The sequence below is a fragment of the Hemicordylus capensis genome, chromosome 14 (genome assembly GCF_027244095.1).
Source record: "Hemicordylus capensis ecotype Gifberg chromosome 14, rHemCap1.1.pri, whole genome shotgun sequence".
NCBI lineage: Eukaryota > Metazoa > Chordata > Lepidosauria > Squamata > Cordylidae > Hemicordylus > Hemicordylus capensis.
In genome coordinates, this window is record NC_069670.1 from 7,914,963 (window position 1) to 7,937,771 (window position 22,809).

The window sequence follows — 22,809 nt, forward strand, 5'->3', positions numbered from 1 at the left end:
AGCCCAGAGCAAGCGGCGGCGTAGTGCACAGAGGGTGCCAACCACCCACATGGGTTGCCAACCCATGAAGTACAGGGTTTTGTTGTTCTAGAGGTGTTCTGATTCTCTGGTAGCATATAAGAGTGGATTCACGGTTTTTCATCAAAAATCTCATTTGCTACCAGAGAATCTAAACTCAACATCTCAGAAACAACAAAGCCCAGTACCCCAATGGGTCAGCAATCCAGGGGGGTGGTTGGCACCCTCTGTGCACTACACCACCACTTGCTCAGTACCACACCAGTACCCCCCCAAGTGCAGTTATGGGGCTGCTGAAACCACCATTATTCCCTATTGGGGGGAAGCTTAAAGACACTCAAACTTCCCTAAATCACAAAAAATCAACCATTTGATCAATTCTTTTGAAATCTGGGTGGGGGCAGGCACCCCTTGGGACAGTTCCTCCCAACCCACTGTTTTGCCCCAGCAGACCCCTTTCTGCCCCAAAGACACACATTTAAAAATCAGCCCTTAGGCCAATTCCATGGGAGTCTAGGTTGTGGCAGGCACCCCTTGGGGCACTTCCACCCAGCCCACTGTTCTGCCCTAAATCTGACCCTAGACACTCCAACTTCGACAATTCCTACGAAAGCAGCCCTTAGGCCAATTCCATGGGAGTCTGGGAGACACAGCAGGCTGGTTAGCGAGGCTAAGCAAGGGTGTAAATCCTGGAGAATAGCAGCTCCCCTGGGAAAGTGGAGTCAATGGTGGAGGATGAGGCAAAGGATGATGGAACAGGCAATGAATGGAGCTCTCTTTTCACCCACACATGCAGCAGAAAGGAGGAAATGGTGCCCTACACCAGCATATATATCCCTGGTGCAAACTCTGTTCTCTCTTTCTGGAAACGGGAAATAGAGCCATCAGTTCAATAAAGGTGGCTGGGTCTAAACTCAAACTAGTTTTCAAAGTTTGAAGGTTCAAGTGATCAAACATTCGAAGGGGCAATGGGTCAAAGGGGCAATGGGTCAAAGGGGCAATGGGTCAAAGGGGCAATGGGTCAAAGGGGCAATGGGTCAAAGGGGCAATGGGTCAAAGGGGCAATGGGTCAAAGGGGCAATGGGTCAAAGGGGCAATGGGTCAAAGGGGCAATGGGTCAAAGGGGCAATGGGTCAAAGGGGCAATGGTGAACTTTCCCAAAGGCCTCACACTCTAAAAAGATACATAAGATGAGTACCAGCAACAGCCCCCCCCCCCGAGAGATTTTGTGCTGGGACTCCCCCCTTTCAATCAAGAGAATCATCACCACTTTTAAAGAGGGGGCTGGTATGTGCTTGCATATTGGTATTAGGTACAGGTTGCTCTAAAAGAGAAGAGACAAGGACGACTGGAGGATTCAGCTAAGATGGGTAACTCAGCAGACCACCAATCCAACTTTCCCTCCCCCTGCAGTGACTGTGGCATGAAGGGACACCTTTTCATCTTTATTCCAAACCATGCTTTATTGGCTGCCACACGATTGGTCTCCGGACAGCTCACACTGGATTCCAGCACACAAGAAAATAGGTCTCCACCTGGCATCCAGGATCACATGAGGGGAGCAGGGGAGCCTTGCTGTCGAGACTACTCCGCAAGTGGGGCTGCCCCTGCTGCCAAGCCGACCCTCCCCCCTGTGTCTCTTTCTAGGGAGAGGGGTCAGCACTTGGCCAAAGAGCCTAGGACCTGGGCATGCTTCCTTGTAGGAACTTCCACAGCTCTCAGTCATTGTGCACAGGTCTTCCTGCAGAGAGAAACATGCTTAAGAAGCTTATTCACAGCCTACTTCAACACAGTATATCCAGCATTGTTTCAAGGAAATCAACTCACTCAGCATGTTAAATATGCAGTGTTGATGCTACAACAATGATTCAACATGGCTCTCAAAACATCCTTCTAGATATTCACCCACAATCCAGGGCCATGCACGTGTCAAGCTGATCAGATTTGCATTTCTTCTCAGTACGTAGTCTTTATCTCTTTTATTTCAATTTCATTTACATCTAAAGTATGTTGTGCACTACCCACCCCGTACCTTACTGCTTCGGGGGCTCACAACATTAATATGAGACAATATAAAGTAAACCAATAAAATTCAAGTTAAGACTAAGCTAGAACCACTTTTTAAAGTTACAAAGCTTTCGGAGTTGTAAGAGTTAAGTTAAAAAAATAATTAGAAAATCCTAACAGATATAAGCAGCAGATAAACAAAATTTTCCAACTCACTGATATATCAGAAGCCAAAACGCCCTTCAAGGAATTGACACTTTGTGGATCTTCGTGCTAAACAACACACAAATGCAGTTTGTTTCCGATCCAATGGCACTTGGGCAAACCAGCAAGCTCAAGATATTTGTACAAAGCAAAGCTCGAAAAACTCAAGCCAATCAGTTATCAAACTCACAAACACACAAACATGCATGTTACCTGACCAAGAAGTTTCTAGGCCAGACACACACAGGCTATTGTTAACAACTGCACAAGAGTGTTATTGGCTATGAAGCCTTCCAGACACACAGTCCCGTTCCGGCATGAATGGAGCTGTTCAGGGCATAAGGAAGAGGCCCCCACAAGCTCTGCCTCCCCACTCCACGGTCACAGCATTGGTCTTTGCAGACACAGCCCGGGGAGTGTGTGTGTGTGTGATGAGGGTGCAATTCCAGCTTCTGAGAGTCAAGGTTTCCTCACAGATTTCTGGCCCCCTCTGGACGTAGCACAGCTTGGCTTCCTCCGTGTTCCTGGCCTCTCTTGCTCCCGTGAAGTCTGTTAGGGGAAGAGCAAAGCAGGTCATCTATTTTGAAGTGTGGGTTCTAAAGTGTGGGAGCCAGCGTGGTGTAGTGGTTAGAGTGCTGGACTAGGACCGGGAAGACCTGAGCTCAAATCCCCATTCAGCCAGGAGACTTGCTGGGTGACTCTGGACCAGTCACTTCTCTCTCAGCCTCACCTACTTCACAGGGTTGTTGTGAGGAGAAACTTAAATATGTAGTACACAGCTCTGGACTCCTTGGAGGAAGAGCGGGATATAAAAAGGAAAGGAAAGGAAAAGGAAAGTAATAAAAACACACACACAAGTGATGCAAGCATCAACACAACACATGAGCACATACCTCAGCCACAAAGCACACCAGAAAGAACACACCTGACAAGCCTCATGAGTTATAAAGTACTGTTCCTATTGGGATTAACTTAACTGATGCAGTGTGGTCCCTTTGGAAATCTTGCATATTTCCAAGCAACTTACTGAAGCAACGTTCTCTTAAGCACAACTCTGCTCATAGGAGATGTTCAGCTAAAGGACAAACACACCAAGAATAGCTTGATCTTGGGTGAAACAGACACACACACAGGAAATTTCCTCCAAACTCTCTTATTTACATATTACAATACTAGCACATTAACTAGCAAAAATAACTCATCCATACCACTCAGGCACTCTGTACACAGCTCTGCAGATCCACCATCACATTTCTGTTAAAATAAAATAAAACAAAAACTGAACTTACTATCTAACACACAAAACACTACAGAGGAGACCAAAACCAAACCAGCCCTCCTGAAAACCCCACTGCTCTGAATCTTCTCATGGCTGCACCTGAGGCCCAAATATCCCTAATGCATGAAGGAAGCTCCTTCAAGGATCTCCTCTTCCGCCCTGCAGGAGCATCCTGCACCAACTTAGCACCCCTTGCTGGATCCCGGAAGAAGAACTCTCCTCCCTTCCTGAGCATACTCCTAAGAAGGCGCTCCTAAAGCCAGCTCTCGCCATCAAGGGGGGCAAGGACAAATCCTCTTTAGGACCAGGAGAAGAGAGGGGGGCAGAGAGGCACCCCTGGGAAAACCCACAGGGGAAACCCTCAGGCAGAGGCCTCCCCAGATGAATGGCTGGGCCCTGGAAGAGCACCGGTGCCTTAGAAGGCCAGGGCTAATGTGCTTGCATGACGCCAGCCAGCCATAAATATTAGGAATAAAAGAGATTTCGAGAGTATGGACATGAAAGGCATCCTGAAGAGTGCATCCTCCAGCTGCCAAACAGACTCTTCCTTGGGCTGTGTGGCAGCCCCAAGATGGATCTTGGATGCTCTTCCCAAACAAAGGAGCCATCAAGGAGAGGCTGAACTGTGCCCCAGCGACCCATCACAGCAGGATGGCTGATCCTCAGACTCTCTCCACTCTGCTGGCCAGGTGAGGAGGAGGAGGAGGAGGAGGAGGAGGAGGGTGGGGCATGAGAGAGAGAGGGGGGGAAAGCTCCCCACAGGAATGCTCACCTGTCCAGAACAGATCCTCAGAAGACGACTGGGAGGGAGCCCATTGGGCAATCCAGAGGCGTTCCTTATGGCCAGTAGAATGGCCCCGCCGGTCAGGAAAGGAGGCCCGAGGAAGCCGACTGGTTGGTGAGCCTGGCCGGAAGGCTAGAAAAAGCCAGCTCTGCTCAGTCCGAGCCTTTACCTGCAGAGTGAGAGCATCCCGGGAGGGAGGGAGGAGAGAGAAGCAGCTTTTAGGGAGAGGGATGGGTGTTCCCTGCAATGGGGTTCCCAGATGTTGACTACAACTCCCACAAATCTCAGCCAAAGACCAGCGCTACTGGGAGTTCTCTCTAACACCCAAGAGCCTCTGTTCCCGGGGACAGGCAGGCCCCCGTCCCTGCTAACTGGGCAAAGAGGCCCCTCTCACAGTGGTGGGTTCCCTTTCTGCTAAACAGGGAGAGCAACTGGCCCCATTCTGCCCCAGCACAGCACCCCTCTAGTGCAGGGGTGGACCAAGCTGGTCTCTCTGTCAGTCTTGGGAAGCACCAGCACAAATCTCATTCCGCGCAGAGATGAAAAAAATTAGAGGGACCACTAACCGGGATCCAGCTTCGTTGATTCAGGAGCAGGAAAAAAATCAGCCTGGATTCCCTGCTGCAGGAAAGAGACTCCGGCCACCGCTGAAGCTGAATTCTGACCAGCACAGCAGGCGCTGCGGGAACTCAGGGAGATCGGAAGGGGGAGCGCTCCTCCGGCACTCTAGTCTTCGGTAGCTCTAAGGTGAGTAGTTCTCATCGGACGGCCAACAAAAGGAACGCTTCCTTGGCGCGTACGTGACGTCATCCCGCGGTCGCAGGAGCCACGCAGTCTCCTGTTAGGGGCGGTTCCACGGCTTTTCTGGAGGGGCTAACCAATCATGATCGAGGCAAAGGAAAGCGGTGGGCGGAGCTTCAGAGACGTATGAATCAGCATCTTTGGCGCGTCAAGATGGCGGCTGAAGCCGGAGGAGGAGGCGAAGCAGCGGCGCCGCCAGGGAGGTTGGAGAGGGCCGCGGCCGGGAGCAGCCACTCGGCCTCCCCGTCGAGATGTTCTTGGCGGAGAGGGAGGAAGGAGGAGGAGGTCGTTCCTGGCCGGTGAGCGCGGGAGTTCCGCGAGGGCTGGGCGTGACTCGGGGCTTTGAGGGGGGAGGTCTCGCGAGACCTTGGCGGAAGTCGCGCGAGAGCCGTCACATCCTGTTGGCCGATTCGCTAATTTTAAATCGAACCGGCTTATTTCAGAGTCGTTTGGCTTTTAAAACAACAACAAAAAAAACAACGGTTTGGCTACTTGGTTTATTTCTGGCTTTTTTCACCAGCCATGAAAAAAGCCAAAGAAGCCAAACCAATTTTTTGAGTCGCCAAGAGCGTCACGGCTCAGCGTGCCTCCCTGACGTCATCACGTTGTCATCACCCCCTGCGGCAGGGGATCGCCTCTGCCACTCACCTGGCCTCCGGGAAGCTGATCCCCCACTGGCGGCCAGGTGAGTGGGGCAGAGGTGATCCCCGCAGGGAGTGCTGGGCGGCACGCTGTAGCTTGGAGCCGTGTTGAGGTGTGGCGGTAAGCGCCTATTAATTTACGCTTCAAGCTGCCCCTCGGCGGCATCCACTCCGGCCACTACTGCTGCTTGCATGCAGAAGGTCCTAGGTTTAATCCTTGGCAGCATCCCCAGGTAGGCCTGGGAAACATTCCTGCCTGGGACCCTGGAGGGCCGCTGCCAGTCAGTGTAGACAGTACTGAGCGAGGTGGACCAAGGGTCTGGCTCGGTAGAAGGCAGCTGCCTATGTCCCTCGCCTGGGGCAAAGATGGCGGTAGTCCCTTGCTTACCATGTGAATGACCTGTGATGGGGTGGGCAGGTATTGGGGAGGTTTCTGGGGGTCGGGGAGCCAGAGGTGGCAGGTGCGGAGATATGTTTGGGAGAGCTCTGTGTTCTGAAATGTCCTCCGCCTTTTCCTCTCTCCCCCCACAGCTACCAACAGTTTGCAGGCTGCTACAGCCGTCTCTACAGAACGCAGCCGGAACTCATCCATAAGCCAGCTACAGACTTGCTTTAGGGTAGGAGCCAGGGAAAGTCTCTTCCTTGCACTCTGGTCAATTTCGTCTGGGTTTATTTTTAGACAATGTGAGGTGGTTTGCCAGAGCAAGCTTGTTTCATATCAACAGGAGGCGGGAGAAAGTGTTTGCTTATAAACACACACACCCAGCACACAAATGCTTGGACACGGGAGCCCTTCAGGCTTTGATCTCTGCAATTACGTTTGGAGTCATGGTAGTAATTTCTCCTTATGTGCTGATTTAAGTTTTAAGCTAAGGACAAGATGATGTAAATTTTTAGGGGTAATATGCCATCAGGGCTGGTTCAGACGCAGCGCAGCACCAGAATTAAATCCTGGCTCTGTGCGACTTCTCTTGATTTGGGGATTGCACAGCTCCTCCCTCGTCTTTGCGTGAGGATCAGAGGAATTCTCCCTCTGATTTTGGTTTAGAAAGAACTCAAGTTCACTTGTTCTAACCAAGGAAACCTCTAACCAAGGAAACCTTGGCCTCCTCTGGGTAGAGTTTCAACATGCTGGCTAATTCTCAGTGCCAACATTGCCCTGTCTAAGGGAGGGGCGAGCTCAGCCTGAGCACCTAGCCAGCCCCTCCCTTGGAGGAGGGAGGGTGCCTGAAACTCCTCCCCCTCCCCTCCTGGAGAGGGAGCTAAGGGGGGGGGGTGTGTGCAAGCAGGCTTTGTCCCTCTTCCCAGGTTCCAAAGGACTTCCAGGAACTCAAGCAGCAATACAGGATAGGAATGGGATTGGCTTTGCACTGCGGGGGTGTGGGGGGGGGGGCAGGGGGGCCTTCAGTAGACGCTTGTGGGGGAGATCTGAAATAGTAGCTGGCAGGGAGGGGCACCCAAGTGAGGTTCAAGCCAGTGTTGAGTCTTCCATTCTGGTACTGAAAGACAGTTAAATCCCCCATCTGTGCCCCGCCCCCTGTCCATCTTTAGGACTGGCAGCTGGGATTAGCAGATATTCATTCCATATTCTCACCTGCACCACTGGTATAGCCGCCCTTTCCCTTTTCGTTCAGTGTTTACAAAGAATGGGGGGGGGGGACCAAGGAAATGAGAGGGGAGGGATTTCTCTCTCGGGTGTCCAACCAGAGGCTCGGCAGGAACTTAAAAAAAGACCGAACTGCTCTTATTTGATATTTAAATTACTTTTTGCCCACAGACCCCTTGGCGACTTGAACTCTCAGCTTTAGAGCTGGGCGGCACAACTCTTGTCCTCCCTCTGCTGTGGGTCTACAACTCCCATGATCCCCAGCTACCGGCCACAGTGGCCGGGGGGATGGGAGTTGTAGTCCAGCCGCAGCAGGAGTGTTGGGGCTGTGCTGCCCTGCGAGGCCGGCTCTTTGTTTCCCACCCACCAAGCAAAATAAAGTTCTGCAAGGAAAAGGTCAAATAAATAATAAAAACTTTAATTCCACCTCAGAGACTTCTTACAGTGCAAATTTGAAACTTGGCTTAATAGACACAAATACATTCAAACTCCACATTGAAACAGGAGGCACCGAGTGATCCGAAATGGGTTGGCAGGGGCTCCCACGTCGAGCGGGCAGACCCTCATTGCACGTGGCTGTCCACGGCTCCCCGCTGGCACGACTGGCCCTTAGCCGTCCCCACCCCAAGTATTGTTTGTTCTTGGCGAGGGGTTCTCGGAGTCGGGTCCTCAGATGAGGCTGGCCTGCCACTCCCTTCCTCCTCCTCCTCCTCCTCAGGCAGTCAGTCACTAGAGTGGGGTGGCCAAGCTCTCCAGCTGTTGCTGGACTACAACTCCCATCAGCCCCAGCCACAATAAGTTGCAGCTGGGGGTGATGGGAGCTGTAGTCCAGCCACAGCTGGAGAGCTTGAGCTTGGGGACCCCTGTAAGAGGGCTTCCTGAGATCAGGCCGGTGGCGTTCCCTACAGGCTCTGTGCGCTAGTGATTGGAAGCAAAAATAATAATTCAGACTCTCTCATTGCACTTTAAAGAGCAAGAAGCCAAATGGATCAAGAACGGAATGAAATTTCAGCCCACCAGTTAAAATGACAAAACATGGCTTTTGTAGTTGGGGTAACAGAAAGACAGACCTGGACTTCCCCATGGGAAACATTCCTTAAGCAGCCGGAGGGATCAGTTAGCCCAAGCCGACAAGGCTTTGCGCACAGGTCTGTGGGGCGTAACACGGACCACCGCAAAACCATCCAAGCAGCTTCTCAAAGCGGGCAGGATTTAGCCATCCAGACCTCACCAAGGCTCTGGATCTGGAACCTATAAAATCATTAGCCACAATGCCCAAGAGTGACACCACTAGGTGTAACCAGCACACCAACCCCTCGTGAACTTCAGCAAAAATACCTCTCAAAGACCAGCCTGCACAAAATAAAGCCAAGGGTTTGGGAGGACTGAGCAACTCGCAGGCCCCACATCCAGAGTGAGAAACAAAAGCTTCTGGGCTGCCACTTTTAAGCAAGAGAGAGAAGCCCAACTCAGCCAGCCTATCTGGGTGGAGGCCAGACCCTGAGCAGTCCCAGGAGCACAGGCAGTCTGCCAGAGGGCCTGAGTGTGGGGCCAGCTTTGCTCCCTGTATCTGCCGGGTCACTCCAAGTTTCTGTGGCACTCCCAGTGCCTGCCGCCAGTTCGCCCCAGCGCACATGAAAAGGCCTAGCCCTCAGTGGCTGGTTTGTGCTGTGGGCTGTGCCACTTCAGACAACAGGCGGAAGCTCACCCGGTTAGGGGGAAAACACTCCTGCTCATAGGAAACTCAGGGGTCAGACAGCCAGGCCAGAACCTGCTTCACTGCTCTGCCAGGTCTGTACGTGCTGCTGCCCTCATTTTTAAGTTTTTTGGTAAGGTCCTCATCAGGCGAGCTCCTGCAGTGGTACAGCCTAGAGACAAGTCTGCCACCTCACTGAGAGCTAGACACATGGCCTGAAATGGATGGGCAGCAGATGGCTTGGATTCAGGACTGCGGGGGCTACATGGAGTGTGCAGCACCTTTTCCCTCCCCTACACTGATGGACACCAGTCCTCCCTTTGTGTGGGGTGGATTCAACTGCAGTGGGCTATCCGGGGTGGGGAGGGAGTAGGCCCAGATCCAGTGTGTGCCCACCACACACCCAGAGCGGAGTTCCACCACCGTTCACGTTTAGGGCCTGCAGAGTGGGGGAGGGAGGGGGGCGAACACACGTTTGAACATGAGCAGCAGGCCAGTCTTCCAGTTCCCCATTATGGCCCAAGCTAATACCCCCCGCCCCCCACACACACACACTCACATGCTGGGGAGACACCGCGAATTACAGCATGCTTAGAAACCCAGCCAAGGCTCCTCTGTGGCCAAAACCTGGTGGCACAAAGACAACCCCGCTCCCCACACAGGCCTGTTCGCAGTGCTACCTGGGCAGCTGCTGGGGTGGGGTGCCCGGCCTGCCACGTGCACGCAGCCTGTCCACTGCTGCAGTTCCTTTTCAGCTTGACCACACTCCGAAGGCGGCCCTGCCCTCAGCACGCCCCTCTGTGACTTCTGCCTTTCCCCCTTCCCATCCCGGGGGGGTGGGGGAGAGGCTGCACTGAATCAGGCAGCATAGAGGCTGCTGGGGGAGGTCAGGCTCCTTGGGAGCCACTTCTGAGGCTGTGGAGAGGCCTCTCGCAAGGACCTTGGGGCCGTCGCGAGCTTCGATAGAGGACCGGCCCTGGAGATCGCCCTCCGGAGCGATGGCACACACGTCAACTGACCCACGCCGAAACAGCTGCACATGGACACATCATACACACACACAGAGCAAGCAAAGTGCAAAGACTCGGCAACCCTGGGTTGCTTTTGAAGACCACCCTCCACGCTGCCCTCTAAAGCAGGGGTGGCCAGCCTGAGGGGCTGCAGCTGCTGTTGGGACTGCAGCTCCCAGACAGGAGCATAGACGGGGGGGCCTGCCAAGCTCCTGAATGCCCAGCCCCCTCCCAGCTCTGTCTCCAGCAAGGGGATGGAGACCACTGCCTCCCTCTCTGGCATCCTGTCCAATCTGTTAGCACCACACTAGTTCAGTGATCCCTGGCACAAGGAAGTGACCAAGAAGCGGCAATGCTGCAAGACATTTCACAGCACAAGCCCCACAGCCTCTCAGATGAAGCCCACCCAAGGCAGAGAATCATTGGATTCCTTGGTGCTGAAAGGCTGGGTGGGGATCCGTCACTGCTTTTACACTGGCATTTGCAAAGGCCACAGAATGGGGGCCTCCCCAGAGGAGACTAGAATTCCACCCTCCTCAGAAGAGACAGAGATAGATATAGATATTTACATACACACCACACAGAAGTACAATTGTGCACCACAACTGCTGCGGACTAGAAAGGAACTTCCTTTCAAATCACTTTTGATGCAGCCAGAAGGAAAAACAAATGCTCCAATACTGGAAGATTGGCAAGAGAGTTACCCACAAGATACAAACCAGAGTGGGGGAAATGTACAGGTCTTGTCAGGATGCTCAAAGTGGTTTCTTTCTAAAATAGCTCCTGGCGCTGGGAACACCACCCCGGGCCCCCGCAAGAACTTTGGGGAATGGGGTGGAGATGAACTGTTTTTAATGAAGGACTTCCCATTTACGAGTGTCCACTGCTGGAATGAACAGATCCTCCGGCAGGGGGCACTAGTGCTATTGGATTCCTCCCCTGGTGTGGGGATTTGGCAAAACAAGTTTTAACAAATAAACATCAACATCAGTTTTGAGAAGAAAGTGTTACTTTGCTTCAATTAAGTGTTTTAATTTAAAAAAGAAAAAGGGTGGAAATCGGGGACATGCCAGACTGTACTCACATAAGAAGTTAATGAAGAGAGTTCTGAGTTCTTTACACATTAGGCTTTGCTTTTCCAGTCCGAAGGGTGGTGTCAGTCAGATGGGGCTGGAGGAAAGGGCCCCTGGCGCTCTCACCAACACGCCATCCGGCTCCACATCACAGGGCCAGAGAGCTCTCAGCTGCTGCCGCCCCCACAACGCGGCTCGCTTTGGCCTGGTCCAAGAGATTCCAGAGAAGTCCATCTCTCCCTCCCGCAGCTTCACTACCAGTGCCTGGAGTCCACCAGCTCTGGGCGGAGACTCAGTTTCTTCAGGGTCTCGTAACCCACCACAATGACAATGGTGGACGGGGTGGCAGAGATGATGCGGGCCGACAGGCCTTTGGTGAGGCCCCACGGGCCTTCCTCTGCCATCAGCTGCTTGAATGTGAGAATAATGGAGCTTTTGCCTTCCACCTGGGGCGGGGGGGGGGAGAGGAGAAGAGAAAAACCAGAGATTCAGATGGCAGCAAGGCGGGGGGGGGGGGGGAGGAAAGCTACCTGCCTGGAGCATCAAAATGCCAGAAAGTTGAAGGGGTTCTGCAATGAGCATGCACACACACACACACACACACCCCATCAACAAAACTAATCAAGGCCCTGGGAAACAATCCAAGACGACAGTAGTTCATAAAAACTGATGTTCAAAGATGACTGTGACTCTTGTAAGGTGCCACAGAATATGTGTGTTGCTTTCCATGCAGCAGACTCACACGGCTTCTCCTCTGGATTAAAACATTTTGTTGGGGAAGGACCGGCTAGGCCTTTACCCCAGCTTGGACCAACCCGGTTTTACAAGGTTCGGCTGGCTTTTCATTGCAGCAAAGTTTCAAACTGCTAAATAATGGAGGTGCGGGACTTCTCCGGTTATAAAAAGCCGGCATTGCAAGAGGCAGGAAGTTTTAAGCATGTGTAGAATTTTGACACCAATTAAAACCTGGAAGAATTCCACGATCCCAGAGAGAGATGGTTTCCTTTTGCAGGTGGATAAGACGGAGAATACACACCTGGTCCTTCAGTTCTGGGTTTGTAAACACATTTACAAAATATTTAATAAGCGCCTCTTGTTGGGATATTGGAAGAGCAAAACAAATGATTTTGTTTTGCTCCTACAAGTCCAGTTTTGAAATTGGATGTTTCTGTGAATTGCTTAGTACACCAACAATCAACTGTCGCTTTCTTTTTCCATTTCCCAATGAGAAAATATCCAAATGCAAAGTTTTGTCTGTGCTAATGAAACCCACATTCCCACTCGGACAGGAGACCTCTCCTATTTAAGGAAGTACAGAGAAGAACTACGCTCCCCCAGGCTTGCTTCCAGGAAGGAAAGGCCTCCGACCCATGGCTTTGTTCTTGTAGCGGGCAGCTGTCAGGCCGCGTGAGCTCTTACCTGCACGCGAGCCCGGATCACGTCCATGGGGTTGGTGAGGGTGGAGGCTGTGGCGGCGGCCAGGGGCCCAGATATGGCTTGGAGGAGCAGTTGCGGGCAATCCTTAGGCGTGAGGTTCAAGAGCTGTTCTGGGAACAGGAGCAAGAGCAGAGTTATGGACGCCAGCAGGCAGGGCTACTTTTCCTGCCTCCCTAAGCAGCAAGGCGGGACTGTGGCCTTCTCAGAGGCATCCGGCTAGCCACTGCTGGAGACAGAACACCGGGCCTGGTGATCAACTCTTCTTTGATCAAGCAAGGTCCTCAGGGACCACCAGGTTTTATGGCAGAAGTTCTCATGGGTCCCTGGATGATGCTGGAACTCCTATCACCCCACCCACCCACAATGGTTGGCCATTGTGGCAGGAGCTGATGGGAGCCAGAGTCCAATATCTGGGGACCCAGTCTGTTTTACATTATTTGTCCATAATCTCCAGTTGTGGCCGGGAAGAGATTTTAATTGAGAGACAAAAAAGCACCCTCTGGAGCAGGGATTCTCAACGTTGGGTCCCCAGATGTTATTGGACTTCAGCTCCCATAATCCCCAGCCCCAGTGACCTTTGGTTGGGGATTATGGGAGCTGAAGTCCAATAACATCTGAGGACCCAATGTTGAGAAACCCTGCTCTGGAGGATCTATTTTGATTTAAAAAAAAATATAGCAAACCGTTTTGATCAGGACCAACCCAAACATTCTCAAGGTGGCAGGCAAGGCTGAGTTCAGCAGAACTCTTCCTCAGGCTAGAGATGGGGAAAAAAAGGGGGGGGCATGCTGGGTATTGGGGCACCCCAGTCTGCAAGCTGCAAGTCTCAAAAGGGAACACACACACACACACACACTTGTAATCTTCATTAGGCTAGAGCAGGGCTGCAAAACGCTGGCCCTTCTGCCGACACTAGACTCTCCCTCCCACCAGCCCTTACTATTAGGCTGAGCTGTGGCTGGGGGTGATGGGAGTTGTAGTCCAGCAACAGCAGGAGGACCGAAGCTGCACAACCCGGGGCTAGCCTGCGCCTGGCACAGAAGACTGGCATCGCAGCAAGGGATTCGGGGTCCAAGAAGCGGTGGCTGGTCTCCCAGCAGGCCTTGCTGTAAGCCTGGGAGCAGGGGAGGGCTTTCTGCTCCCGGATCAGTTAGGGCTGGAGGCTGGAGCAGAGAGCCCAACCTGGGACGCTCCAGCGGCGGCTGGACTCCAACTCCCATCATCCCCCGCATGCACTGGGTGGGTGGGAGCTGCAGTCCGACAGCAGCTGAAATGAAGGCTGCCCACCCCTGGGCCGACCAGGCTGGGGCTGGGAGGGAGGCCTGGGGGGCTGAGGGACCGATTCGGGTCCCCCTACCTGCGTAGAAGTGGTAGAAGGGCCACCAGGCGGCGCTGTTGGGAATGTAGGTGAGCAAGGAGGCCACGTAGCCCCGGTAGAAGCCCCTCAGCCCGTCGGCCTTGAAGATCTGGGTGGTGATGTCCCGCGTCTGGCCGAAGACCACGAAGCGCTTGCCCTGGGGCGGCTGCAGCCGGAAGCGGCCCATGCTCTCGCCCTTGCGCTGCATCATCAGGTGCTGGGAGACCACGTCGATGGGCACGGTGATGCTCTGGGCCACCAGGGAGGCCGAGCCCCCGGCCACCAGCGACTTGAGGGTGTTGCTGTCGCTGTAGCGGGAGACATACTTGCGGGTCAGCTCGTAGGTGGTGACGTAGCACTGGCCCGAGATGAGGGTGAAGGTGTTGACCAGGAAGCCCCGGTAGAGGCCGGCCGCCCCTTCCGCCCGGAGGATCTTGACGAAGGCGTCGAAGGTGCCGTTGTAGAGGCTCTTCCCCTTCTGCACCTGCAGCCGCGTCCGGATGAGCGTGAAGGGGTACACGCTGACCCGGATCATCATGGTCATGCAGACGCCAAAGACGTAGAACTTCTTCTTGTCCAGGTGCTCCCACTCTATGATCTGGATGTTGCGCTTGTCCTCCATGGCCGAGGCCCCCTGGAACACAGGCGGAAGTGGGGCCCGTGCCTGAGGGATGCAGGCTGGCACAGGGGTCGTTGACTACAAGCCCCATCACCCCCAGCTGCAACGGCCCTTGGCTGGGGACGAGCTGAACATCTGGGAATCCCCGTGACAGGGAACTCTGGTCACAACCCCACAGGTGCCACGGCCCCATTTCCTCTCAGGCCCAAGAGGGCCCATCCAGCCCAGTACCCAGTTCCCCACAGTGGCCCACCAAATGCCCCTGAGAAGCAGCCCACAGGCAAGAGCAGAGGGCAGGCGCTCTCGTCTCCTGCTGTTGCCCCCCTGCAACTGGGATTTGGAGGCATCTTGCCTCTGAGGCTGGAAGCAGCCACTGGTAGACCCTGTCCTCCGTGAAGGTCTCTGAACCCCTCTTAAAGCCAGCCAGGCTGTTGGCGGCCACCACATCTTGGGGCAGAGAATTCCATAGGTTGGTTACACATCGTTGCCCTTTTGTCGCCCCTAAATTTCCTGGCCATCAGTTTCATGGGATGACCCCTGGTTCTAGTGTTATGCGAGGGGGAGAAATGTCTCTATCCACTTTCTCCACACCAGCCACGATTTTATAGACCTCGATCATGTCAGCCCTCAGCCGTCTTTTTCCTAAACTAAAAAGTCCCCGGTGTTGGAGGCTTGCCTCATAAGGGAGGTCCTGGCTTCTCCAAGAGAGGGCTGAGAGAGTCTCCTGCTTGCAACCTTGGAGAAGCCACTGCCAGTCTGTGAAGACAATCCTGAGCGAGATTGACCAAGGGTCTGTCTCAGTAGATGGCAGCTTCCTCTGTTCCTATGAGGTGCTCCAGACCCCTGACCATGGGTTGCCCTCCAAAGGGCTGTTCTTATGTTCTTAATCCTCCCTGTCTGTCAGCGCAGACGAGACTGAGCTCGATGGCCAGTGGTCTGCCTTGGAGACAGGTTACTCTCTGCAAACATATGCATGTAGACCAAAGTTCTGACCCCAAAAGCCCACTCCCTTTCCCAAGAGGAGCCAGGCACACGTCCCAGAAGGCTCCGTCTCGGGTGAGAAGGAAGAATCCATCTTCCCCAGTGGGCCCTCTTCCCCTCGCAGTGGTGCCTTGAAAAACAGCTCTCACAAATGGCTGCCCAGTTCACCCGGGGCACATTTCAAAGTGATCCAAAGGGTCCCCTCAGTTCACATCTCCTCCTCGCACCAGCCTGAGCCCCCAGCCCTTTGGGGGGCACAAGCATGCAGACGCCCTTCCACTCAGTGGTGGCGGCCCCATCATCCCCTGAGGGGAATCTCTCCCGTCCACGGGGGAACGAGGGCAGACCTTGCTCTGCTGAGGAGACCCAGCACTCGTGGTCTCGGGCTTTCGAAAGAGTTGCTTCAGGTCCCTTCCTTCCACCTTCTTCTTGCTGCTGCGGAAGCCACAGGCGGAGAGGAAAGAACCTGGCTGCAGATCATTGCCTCGCCAAGACCAGCCCCTCCCAAGCGCCGGCCCGCGGGCTGGGAAGGCAGCCAGGCCGGGTTACCCTGCCCGCTCTCCCAGCAAGGCCTCCTCAGGGAGCAGCCAGAAAGGAAGGCAGGGAAATCCATTCTCTAGATTGACCTGTAGGGATCCGAGAAGGACCGAGAGCTGGGAAAGGGGCAGACCAAGGGAAAGGAGTCACCACAAGGAACAGCACAAGCTGGGGCCCCCAGCTGTTGTTGGACGACAACTCCCATAATCCCCAGCCAGAGTGCCATTACAGCCGGGGGCGATGGGAGACGTAGTCCACCACCACCATGCAAAGAGAGCAGCCAAGGCAGAAAGGGTACCTTTCACTGAACATGCCGCATCCGGGAACTTGCAGGCAGCCAGGCGGCCCTGGCCCCAGCCATGCTGACTTCCTTGCTGCGGCAGAATCTGAAGAGTCCTTCCTTCCTCCCAAGCCTCCAACTTCCTGCAACGCAAGGCAGCCGGTTATTATTCTATGGGGAGCATGAGAGGGGGAGGAAGTGACGGGGAACATGAGGGCCCCCAGCACTACTCCCAGAGTCTCTCCCCATGGCAAACTCTGCCTCTTCTCAGCCTTAGCAAGCAAACTAGAACGCTCCCCCCGCCACAGGGTCTTAATGTTTCTCCTCCCCAGTCCTGAGGACTAGAAACTTTTAATTAGATTTATAGTTTTAAATAATTTCAATACTGCTTTTAATCTTTATTGTTTTTAATGATTTTAATTGTTAGTTGATTTAATGTTTTAAATTGTAAACCGCCCAGAGATGCAAGTTTTGGGCGGTATAGAAATCCTTTAAAATGAATGAATGAATGAATGAATGATTTAAAAAATGACAGCTGACATTCTGAAGGATCTGCTCAAGCGTCCACATTCTGACATTCAAGGTCACATTCCAAGATTCTCAGCCACTTCTCAGGAATGCAGATTCACATTATCTCCAGCCCACACATCTCTGTCCAAAATTTGGAAACCAGCTTCCTCACACCACACCTAGATCCTCCCTGCAGCCACCGAGGTGGAGAGCTGGCCTTGTGCTAGCAAACTGCCCCCCTTTGCTAAGCAGGGTCTGCCCTGGTTTGCATGGGGAGGAGTAACTACACTCACTCGCTGGCAGCATCTCTGGGTAGGGCTGGGAGAGTCTCCTCCCTGAAATCTTGGAGGGCTGCTGCCACTGCCAGTCAGTGTGGACAACACGCAGCTAGATGGTTTGGTCCCTCAGTCAGAGTCTCTACTAAGAAAGGAGAAATGGGCCACTTCAACGCCATCTTTAGCTGTGTGCGTATGAAGAGAGAGAGACGCTCCCCCCCAGAACGAGAGGAGGGGCCCACTGAATCCAGGGCTGTCTGGCCTGACCAGCTCTGGCTCCCCAAGGCCTGAGGTCCTTCCTGGACCTGCTGCCACCCGTGACGGCATCCCTGGAAAGGCCAAGGGTGGAACCCGAGGCCTCGTGCATGGAAAAAGCGGGTGCCTCCGCCTGGTGCGACGGCCACGCCTGGGCAGTCCTAACACACACAGGAGAATAATATTTGCTCATAAGTGGCTCAGGAACCATGACTCAGTTCAGATAGCGCACACCAGGTTGCCAGGTACACAACCCGGGAGGAAGGCAGCACACACCAGCTGGCGCCTGCAGAAGGGAAGGCCCCGTGGAAAATGGCAAGAGGCTCCCTTTCAAAAGAGAGGGAGATGGAGGGAAGGTACCTCTCACCTGCGGCTATGGGGGAGAGGGAGCCCCCACTCCCCATAACACTCTGGCTGGAAAGACTGCACCATTCTGGGCCATAGATGAGGGGGGCCGCCTTTGAGTGCTCCCCCCCCCACCCAAAAACACATTTTTAAAAAAAACAACTCTTCTCCCTGCAGACAGACAGCGGATGCATCAAGGAGATGGGTTCTAAACCAGCTCTTTGGCTGCTGAACCCGTCTTCTATTTGCAAGGAATTAAAATTTCAAAAACACCACCACTAAGGGGAGCATTCAATACTTTGATGGGCCCCACCGAATCAACCTGAAATGGGACAGTCCACTCCCCAACCTGAGCCTTCTGCCCCCACCTTTGCTGCAGGTGAAGACCAGACCCAAACACTGCCACACACTCATTGCATCAGGCTTGCAAAAAGGTCTACAACTTACTAGTCCACAATTTTACTTCTCTTACTGCCCACACTATGAATCACCTACTGTAGGCAGGCACTCTAATAAAAACTAGTAAAGTTGCGCTGTTGAGTCTGTGTCGACTCCTGGCGCCCACAGAGCCCTGTGGCTGTCTTTGGTGGAATACAGGAGGGGTTGACCATTGCCCCCTCCCACGCAGTATGAGATGATGATGCCTTTCAGCATCTTCCTATATCGCTGCTGCCCAATATAGGTGGGAAACACCTATAAAGTCTGGGAAACATACCAGCAGGGATTCGAACCTGCAACCTCTGGCTTGCTAGTCAAGCCAATTCCCTGCTGTGCCATGAGGTGGCTCTAATAAAATCTACAACTTTCATAACCCCTACCTGCAATGGCCTTTGGCTGGAGATCATGGGAGTTGCATGCTGATGGGATGATGTGTGTGTGTGGGGGGGCACATCTAGTGGCCAGTTAGGTGCCTCTGCGAAGCCCACAGGCAGGGCCTGAAGGCAACAGCCTTGCCCCGCTACTAGCCCACCCCCCCAGCAACTGGTACGGAGAGGTATGCAGTCTCTGAACATGGAGGCTCGTCTGATCCATAGAGCTCTCTCCCCCGTGAATTGGACCCTGGTCTGCCACCACCGGGTCATATGGCTGCCAGTCACTTCAGATCATTCTGTGCTGTGCAGACGGATGTTGCTTTGCCTGGCCCGAGTCCCTTGTTTGTCCATTTCACCAGGCAACCCCCTTCCAATGTTCTGGGAGCGAGAGAGAAACACACACACACTCTCCCCACGTTAACCACAACTAGCTTGTTTGCTCTGCTCTCTGCACTTGTCGTTTTCAGAGAGTGGCTCCACACAATTTTATTTCTATTTCTCCTTTCATTTCTGCAGGGCTTCAGAGATTTCATTTTTGCCTGCTGCTCTGCCATCCTCCCATTTCAAAAGCAGAACCAGAAATGCAACTATAAAGCAAGAAATAAGGCGCCCCAACCCTCTTTGGCACGCAGAGCCATGTTTACAGCCAGCTGCGGCTTTCCCCAAACGTGCTTCTTTGGCCAATGAAGCCGGGGCTTTTGTGCTCCAGGCGGGGCGAAAGGCCAAGAGCAAGAGGCTGGGCCGTGCCCAGAAGGGGGCTGGCCACGCAAGGGTCCACCACACGCCACCCCGTTCTCAAGAGGGGCAGCGAGAGGCCAACGAAGCTGGCTCGCCGGCAGAAGCAGCTAATTGCAATTCTGAACTCATCTCCGTGCAACCAAGAGCAGCACCGCGTAGCATTTTGAAGTTTTCACCCAATTTCGGTTTTCTTTTCTGGTGACAAAGAACGAGTAGTTTTCTGGTGCCCCCCAAAGCCTTTCCGCTACACCGCTGCACCAATTCCGTTTCCTCCGCTTTGGTGCGAGGGAAACCGAGGAACGAATGAGACAAAGAGAGCCTGGCATTCCGAAGTGGAGAACAAACCCTGGATCGGAGGGTTCTGCAGCCAAGGGCACGAGGTTACTGAGAGTCACAAGCCCACAAGGCAGAAACAGGGACAGGGATTGTTGAGCCCTCTGCTGAGTGCCACGGAGAGGGAGAGATGACCCTGCAAAGTTGCTACAAGCGGGACGCCAATCTGCCCAGCATCCAGGCTTGGCCTTGGCGCAGCTCCACAGCAAACAGGAGCACAGGAAGCTGCCATATACTGAGTCAGACCCTTGGTCTATCAAGCACCGTATTGTCTACCCAGACTGGCAGCAGCTTCTCCCGGGTTGCAGGCAGGAGTCTCTCTCCCAGCCCTATCTTGTTGGAGATGCTACCAGGGAGGGGACTTGGAACCTTCTTGCTCTTCCCAGAGCGGCCTCATCCCCTCGGGAATCTCTTGCAGTGCTCACGTGTAGTCTCCACTGTTCCCTCTAAGGTGTGTGCACGTGCCTGCGCTCACAGGTTTTCTAATGTCCACTCCATTAATTTTAGATCCCGCTCAGGTTGAATCACGAAGGCCCTACTCTGAATGCATCTGCGCACACAGTGCCTTGATATGGCCGCCCAGAACCAAAGACACTCTGCACAGAGATGAACAAAATGAGAGCGACCATGGGTAGTCTCCCATTCAAATGCAAACCAAGGCAGACCTTGCTTAGCCAAGGGGACAATTCATGCCTGCTACCACCAGAGCAGCTGCTCTCCTGTGCTGGAGGTGGGCAAGCAGGGAGGAGGAGGAGGAGGAGTCCTGGCAGACGCCCTGCTCAGGACCAGGGGAGCTGGGACCCAGACTGTGCTCCCTGCCCCTTCCCCAGGAGAAAGGGCCTTCCACTTTGCTGACTGCATTTGCAACACTAGCCTGGTCATGTTAGCAACCCGCCCTTTGTTTGGTTCATGGCTGAGCGAGATCTCAGCACATTCAAGACAATCTCTTCTCCCCACAAGACCCCCCCCCCACAGAAATACCAGCCCTCCCCCCATTCACTCCAGTCCAAGCGTGCCACCTTGTGACCCGTCAAGACCAACGCCGGTCCCTGCTCTGGCTGGCAGTTCACAAACCCTCTGTTTGCACAGTCCCTGGCAGGCAGTGAAGACGGGAGATCCGCCGAGTTTTGATGTGGCTCGTGGGGGGGGGGGCACCGCCCCGCCCCGGTTTTTAAAGAGACTCTGCGTTCACTTTGTTATTTCCAGCAAGGAGTCACCCTGGCCTTTATCAACAACAGAAGCCAGGCTGCCAGGAGGCCAATCGGCAGGATCTGTGGTCACGCCACCACTGGGTGGTTGAGCACATGGGCACCCGCTGCACAGACGGATGGCAAGAGGAAGCCAGAGCGCGAGAGAGCGCGCCATGTCTTCAAGCAAGCTGCCTGTTGCCACCCCCCCAGCCCCACCTCCCTGCTTTGCCCCCAAATCAAAGCTGTGCCAAAAAACCACACGCACCCTTCTCTACCTCTGCATCGATTCACAAGAAGCCTCCTTCTCAGGACCCCACACAAAAATGTAACACCCCCCCCCCCATTCTGTGTCTCGGAAGCAGGCGCTCCCCTTCCACGGCCAACTGTCTACAATCCATCTCCCCACAGACCTCTCCAACCAAGGGGTGCCTAGAGACGACCCCCAACAGGGGTTCTCCACCTGGAGGGTCCCCAGATGTTGTGGGACTACAACTGCCATCATGCCCAGCCACAACGGCCTGTAGCCCCATTTGGTTTCCTCTCACAGCGCCTCCAAGGAGGCTCCCTCAAACCAGCCCCCCCCGCAAAAAATTAACCCTTCGTGGAGTCTGCTCCCCAGTCTCACCCCCCACAGCCTTGGACTCCTCAATGGTACTCCTGCCAGCCCCACAAAGGCACCCCAGACCTTTCCCCCTGCCCCCACCCCACCCCTCATTTCTCAGCCTCCCCACCCCTCCCACTTACATAAGCCCCTTATGCAATGCTGGGCAATACGGCATAAAGATGCTTCACCCCCAGAGGGCACCCAACACGAGCCCCTGCCCCATTGAAAAGCCCCCTCCAGCTCTTCCAAGCAGAGCCCCACCACAGCCCCTCTGGCTTTGCCCACCAACCCAAGCAGGCTCCCCTTCCCCAGCCCCCAGGAGGCAGTCTCGTCCCCAGGTGGGAGGGGTGGGGGGGCGTCAGGTCCCCTCCCTGGAGGTCCCCCCCGATCAGCTGCTCTCCCAGAATATTATATAATTACAGTTTACTCTATCAATGCCATAACGAGGACAATAAATCCCACCCCAGCCCAAGTCCCACGGGGAGGGGGTCCCGGAGATGCCTCCCCCAACGGTGCGGGGGGCGTTGAGGAGACCCCACTCCAACAAATCCCCCCCCCCACCGGCGGGCCCCCTCGCTTACCTCCGCGCGGCCGGGGGGGCGGGGGGGCGTGCCCAGGCCGGGCCCTCTCTCCTCGCCCGGCCGCCGCCGCCTCCTCTTCCGGCCTCCCTGCCGGCCTCCTCCGCCCGCGGCCTCGCCTCGCCTCTCACCACGGTCCGAGCGGAGCCCTCGCCAGGGGGCGTGGCCTGCCTCCCGCGCGCGCGCCCCCTCCATCTCGGCTACTGGCAAGAGCGCCAGCCCCCACGCCCTCACCGCCAGGGGAAAAGATGGCGGGAAAGAGATGCGCGCGCAGAGAGCGAAGGCGGGAGGGGCTAGAGAGGGAAGCGCCAGCCCCCACACGCCAAAAGGAGAAGCCTCATTGGCCACGAAGCGCTGCACGAGAGGGCACTCGTTTGGCAGTGGGACTGCCGCCCTCGCAGCCTCCCAGGGCAAGCTGGGTCAGCGCTATCATAGAGAGGCCAGAGCCTAGAGTGACTCCATTTACCTGGAAGCTCGGTCAACGGATGGCCCGAAGTACAGTCTGTGCGTCACTCTCGTCCTTTCGGTCTCTGCGGGATTTGACCTGAACCCGACCCTGTTCCTCGCCCTGGTCCAACATGGCCGCCGAAGACGGAGTGGGGGGTGCTGCCATGCGCATGCGCAGAGCCCGGGTTATTGGCAGGGGCACGTTCCCGGTTCTTAAAGAGAACGTCAGCGCCGGCAAGGGAACCGTGAAGAACATCCAGCCCAGCCCACATTCCCAAAGCACTCCGAAACATGTGCCCCGGCTGGCTGCAGTTCAAGAAGTGGCCACAGGAGGGCACAATTTTGCAACCACAGGAGCACCCCCCAGCCCCGGCTGGCTGCAGTTCAAGAAG

The 22,809-nt window shown here is 54.6% G+C and overlaps 1 protein-coding gene and 1 long non-coding RNA gene across 7 annotated transcripts; both read right to left on the reverse strand.

Moving 5' to 3' along the window:
- Positions 1–1,454: 1,454 nt before the first annotated feature.
- LOC128337461 (uncharacterized) lies at positions 1,455–5,199 on the reverse strand. The gene is made up of 4 exons (XR_008312281.1): positions 4,859–5,199; positions 4,281–4,461; positions 2,242–2,778; positions 1,455–1,759 (listed from the first exon to the last, which is right to left on the reverse strand). It is a non-coding gene; the product is annotated as an uncharacterized LOC128337461 (long non-coding RNA).
- Positions 5,200–7,737: 2,538 nt separating this feature from the next.
- SLC25A44 (solute carrier family 25 member 44) lies at positions 7,738–22,590 on the reverse strand. 6 transcript variants are annotated; one of them, XM_053278478.1, is made up of 6 exons: positions 22,437–22,590; positions 16,349–16,473; positions 15,861–15,948; positions 13,914–14,547; positions 12,539–12,666; positions 7,738–11,565 (listed from the first exon to the last, which is right to left on the reverse strand). In XM_053278478.1, exons 2-6 carry the CDS (start codon positions 16,360–16,362, stop codon positions 11,374–11,376), a joined length of 1,056 nt encoding a protein of 351 aa, XP_053134453.1. In that variant the 5' UTR covers positions 16,363–16,473; positions 22,437–22,590; the 3' UTR covers positions 7,738–11,373. The 6 variants fall into 6 exon arrangements, 5 of the variants coding, with proteins under 5 accessions (XP_053134453.1, XP_053134451.1, XP_053134454.1 ...); XM_053278476.1 differs by lacking the exon at positions 22,437–22,590 and adding an exon at positions 21,974–22,166; XR_008312266.1 differs by lacking the exon at positions 22,437–22,590 and adding an exon at positions 21,974–22,174 and having other exon boundaries at positions 11,428–11,565; positions 12,539–12,661.
- Positions 22,591–22,809: the final 219 nt, after the last annotated feature.

What these genes read in the sequence shown, in the direction of transcription:
- SLC25A44 (XM_053278476.1), bottom strand. Translation starts at nt 22,165, where the DNA reads ATGGAGGGGGCGCGCGCGCGGGAGGCAGGCCACGCCCCCTGGCGAGGG. An exon ending in GGTCTCCTCAGCAGAGCAAG is followed by an intron (nt 14,548 to 15,860) that starts GTCTGCCCTCGT and finishes CCTGTGTTCCAG; the next exon opens with GGGGCCTCGGCCATGGAGGA. An exon ending in TGATCCGGGCTCGCGTGCAG is followed by an intron (nt 11,566 to 12,538) that starts GTAAGAGCTCAC and finishes CCCCCGCCCCAG; the next exon opens with GTGGAAGGCAAAAGCTCCAT.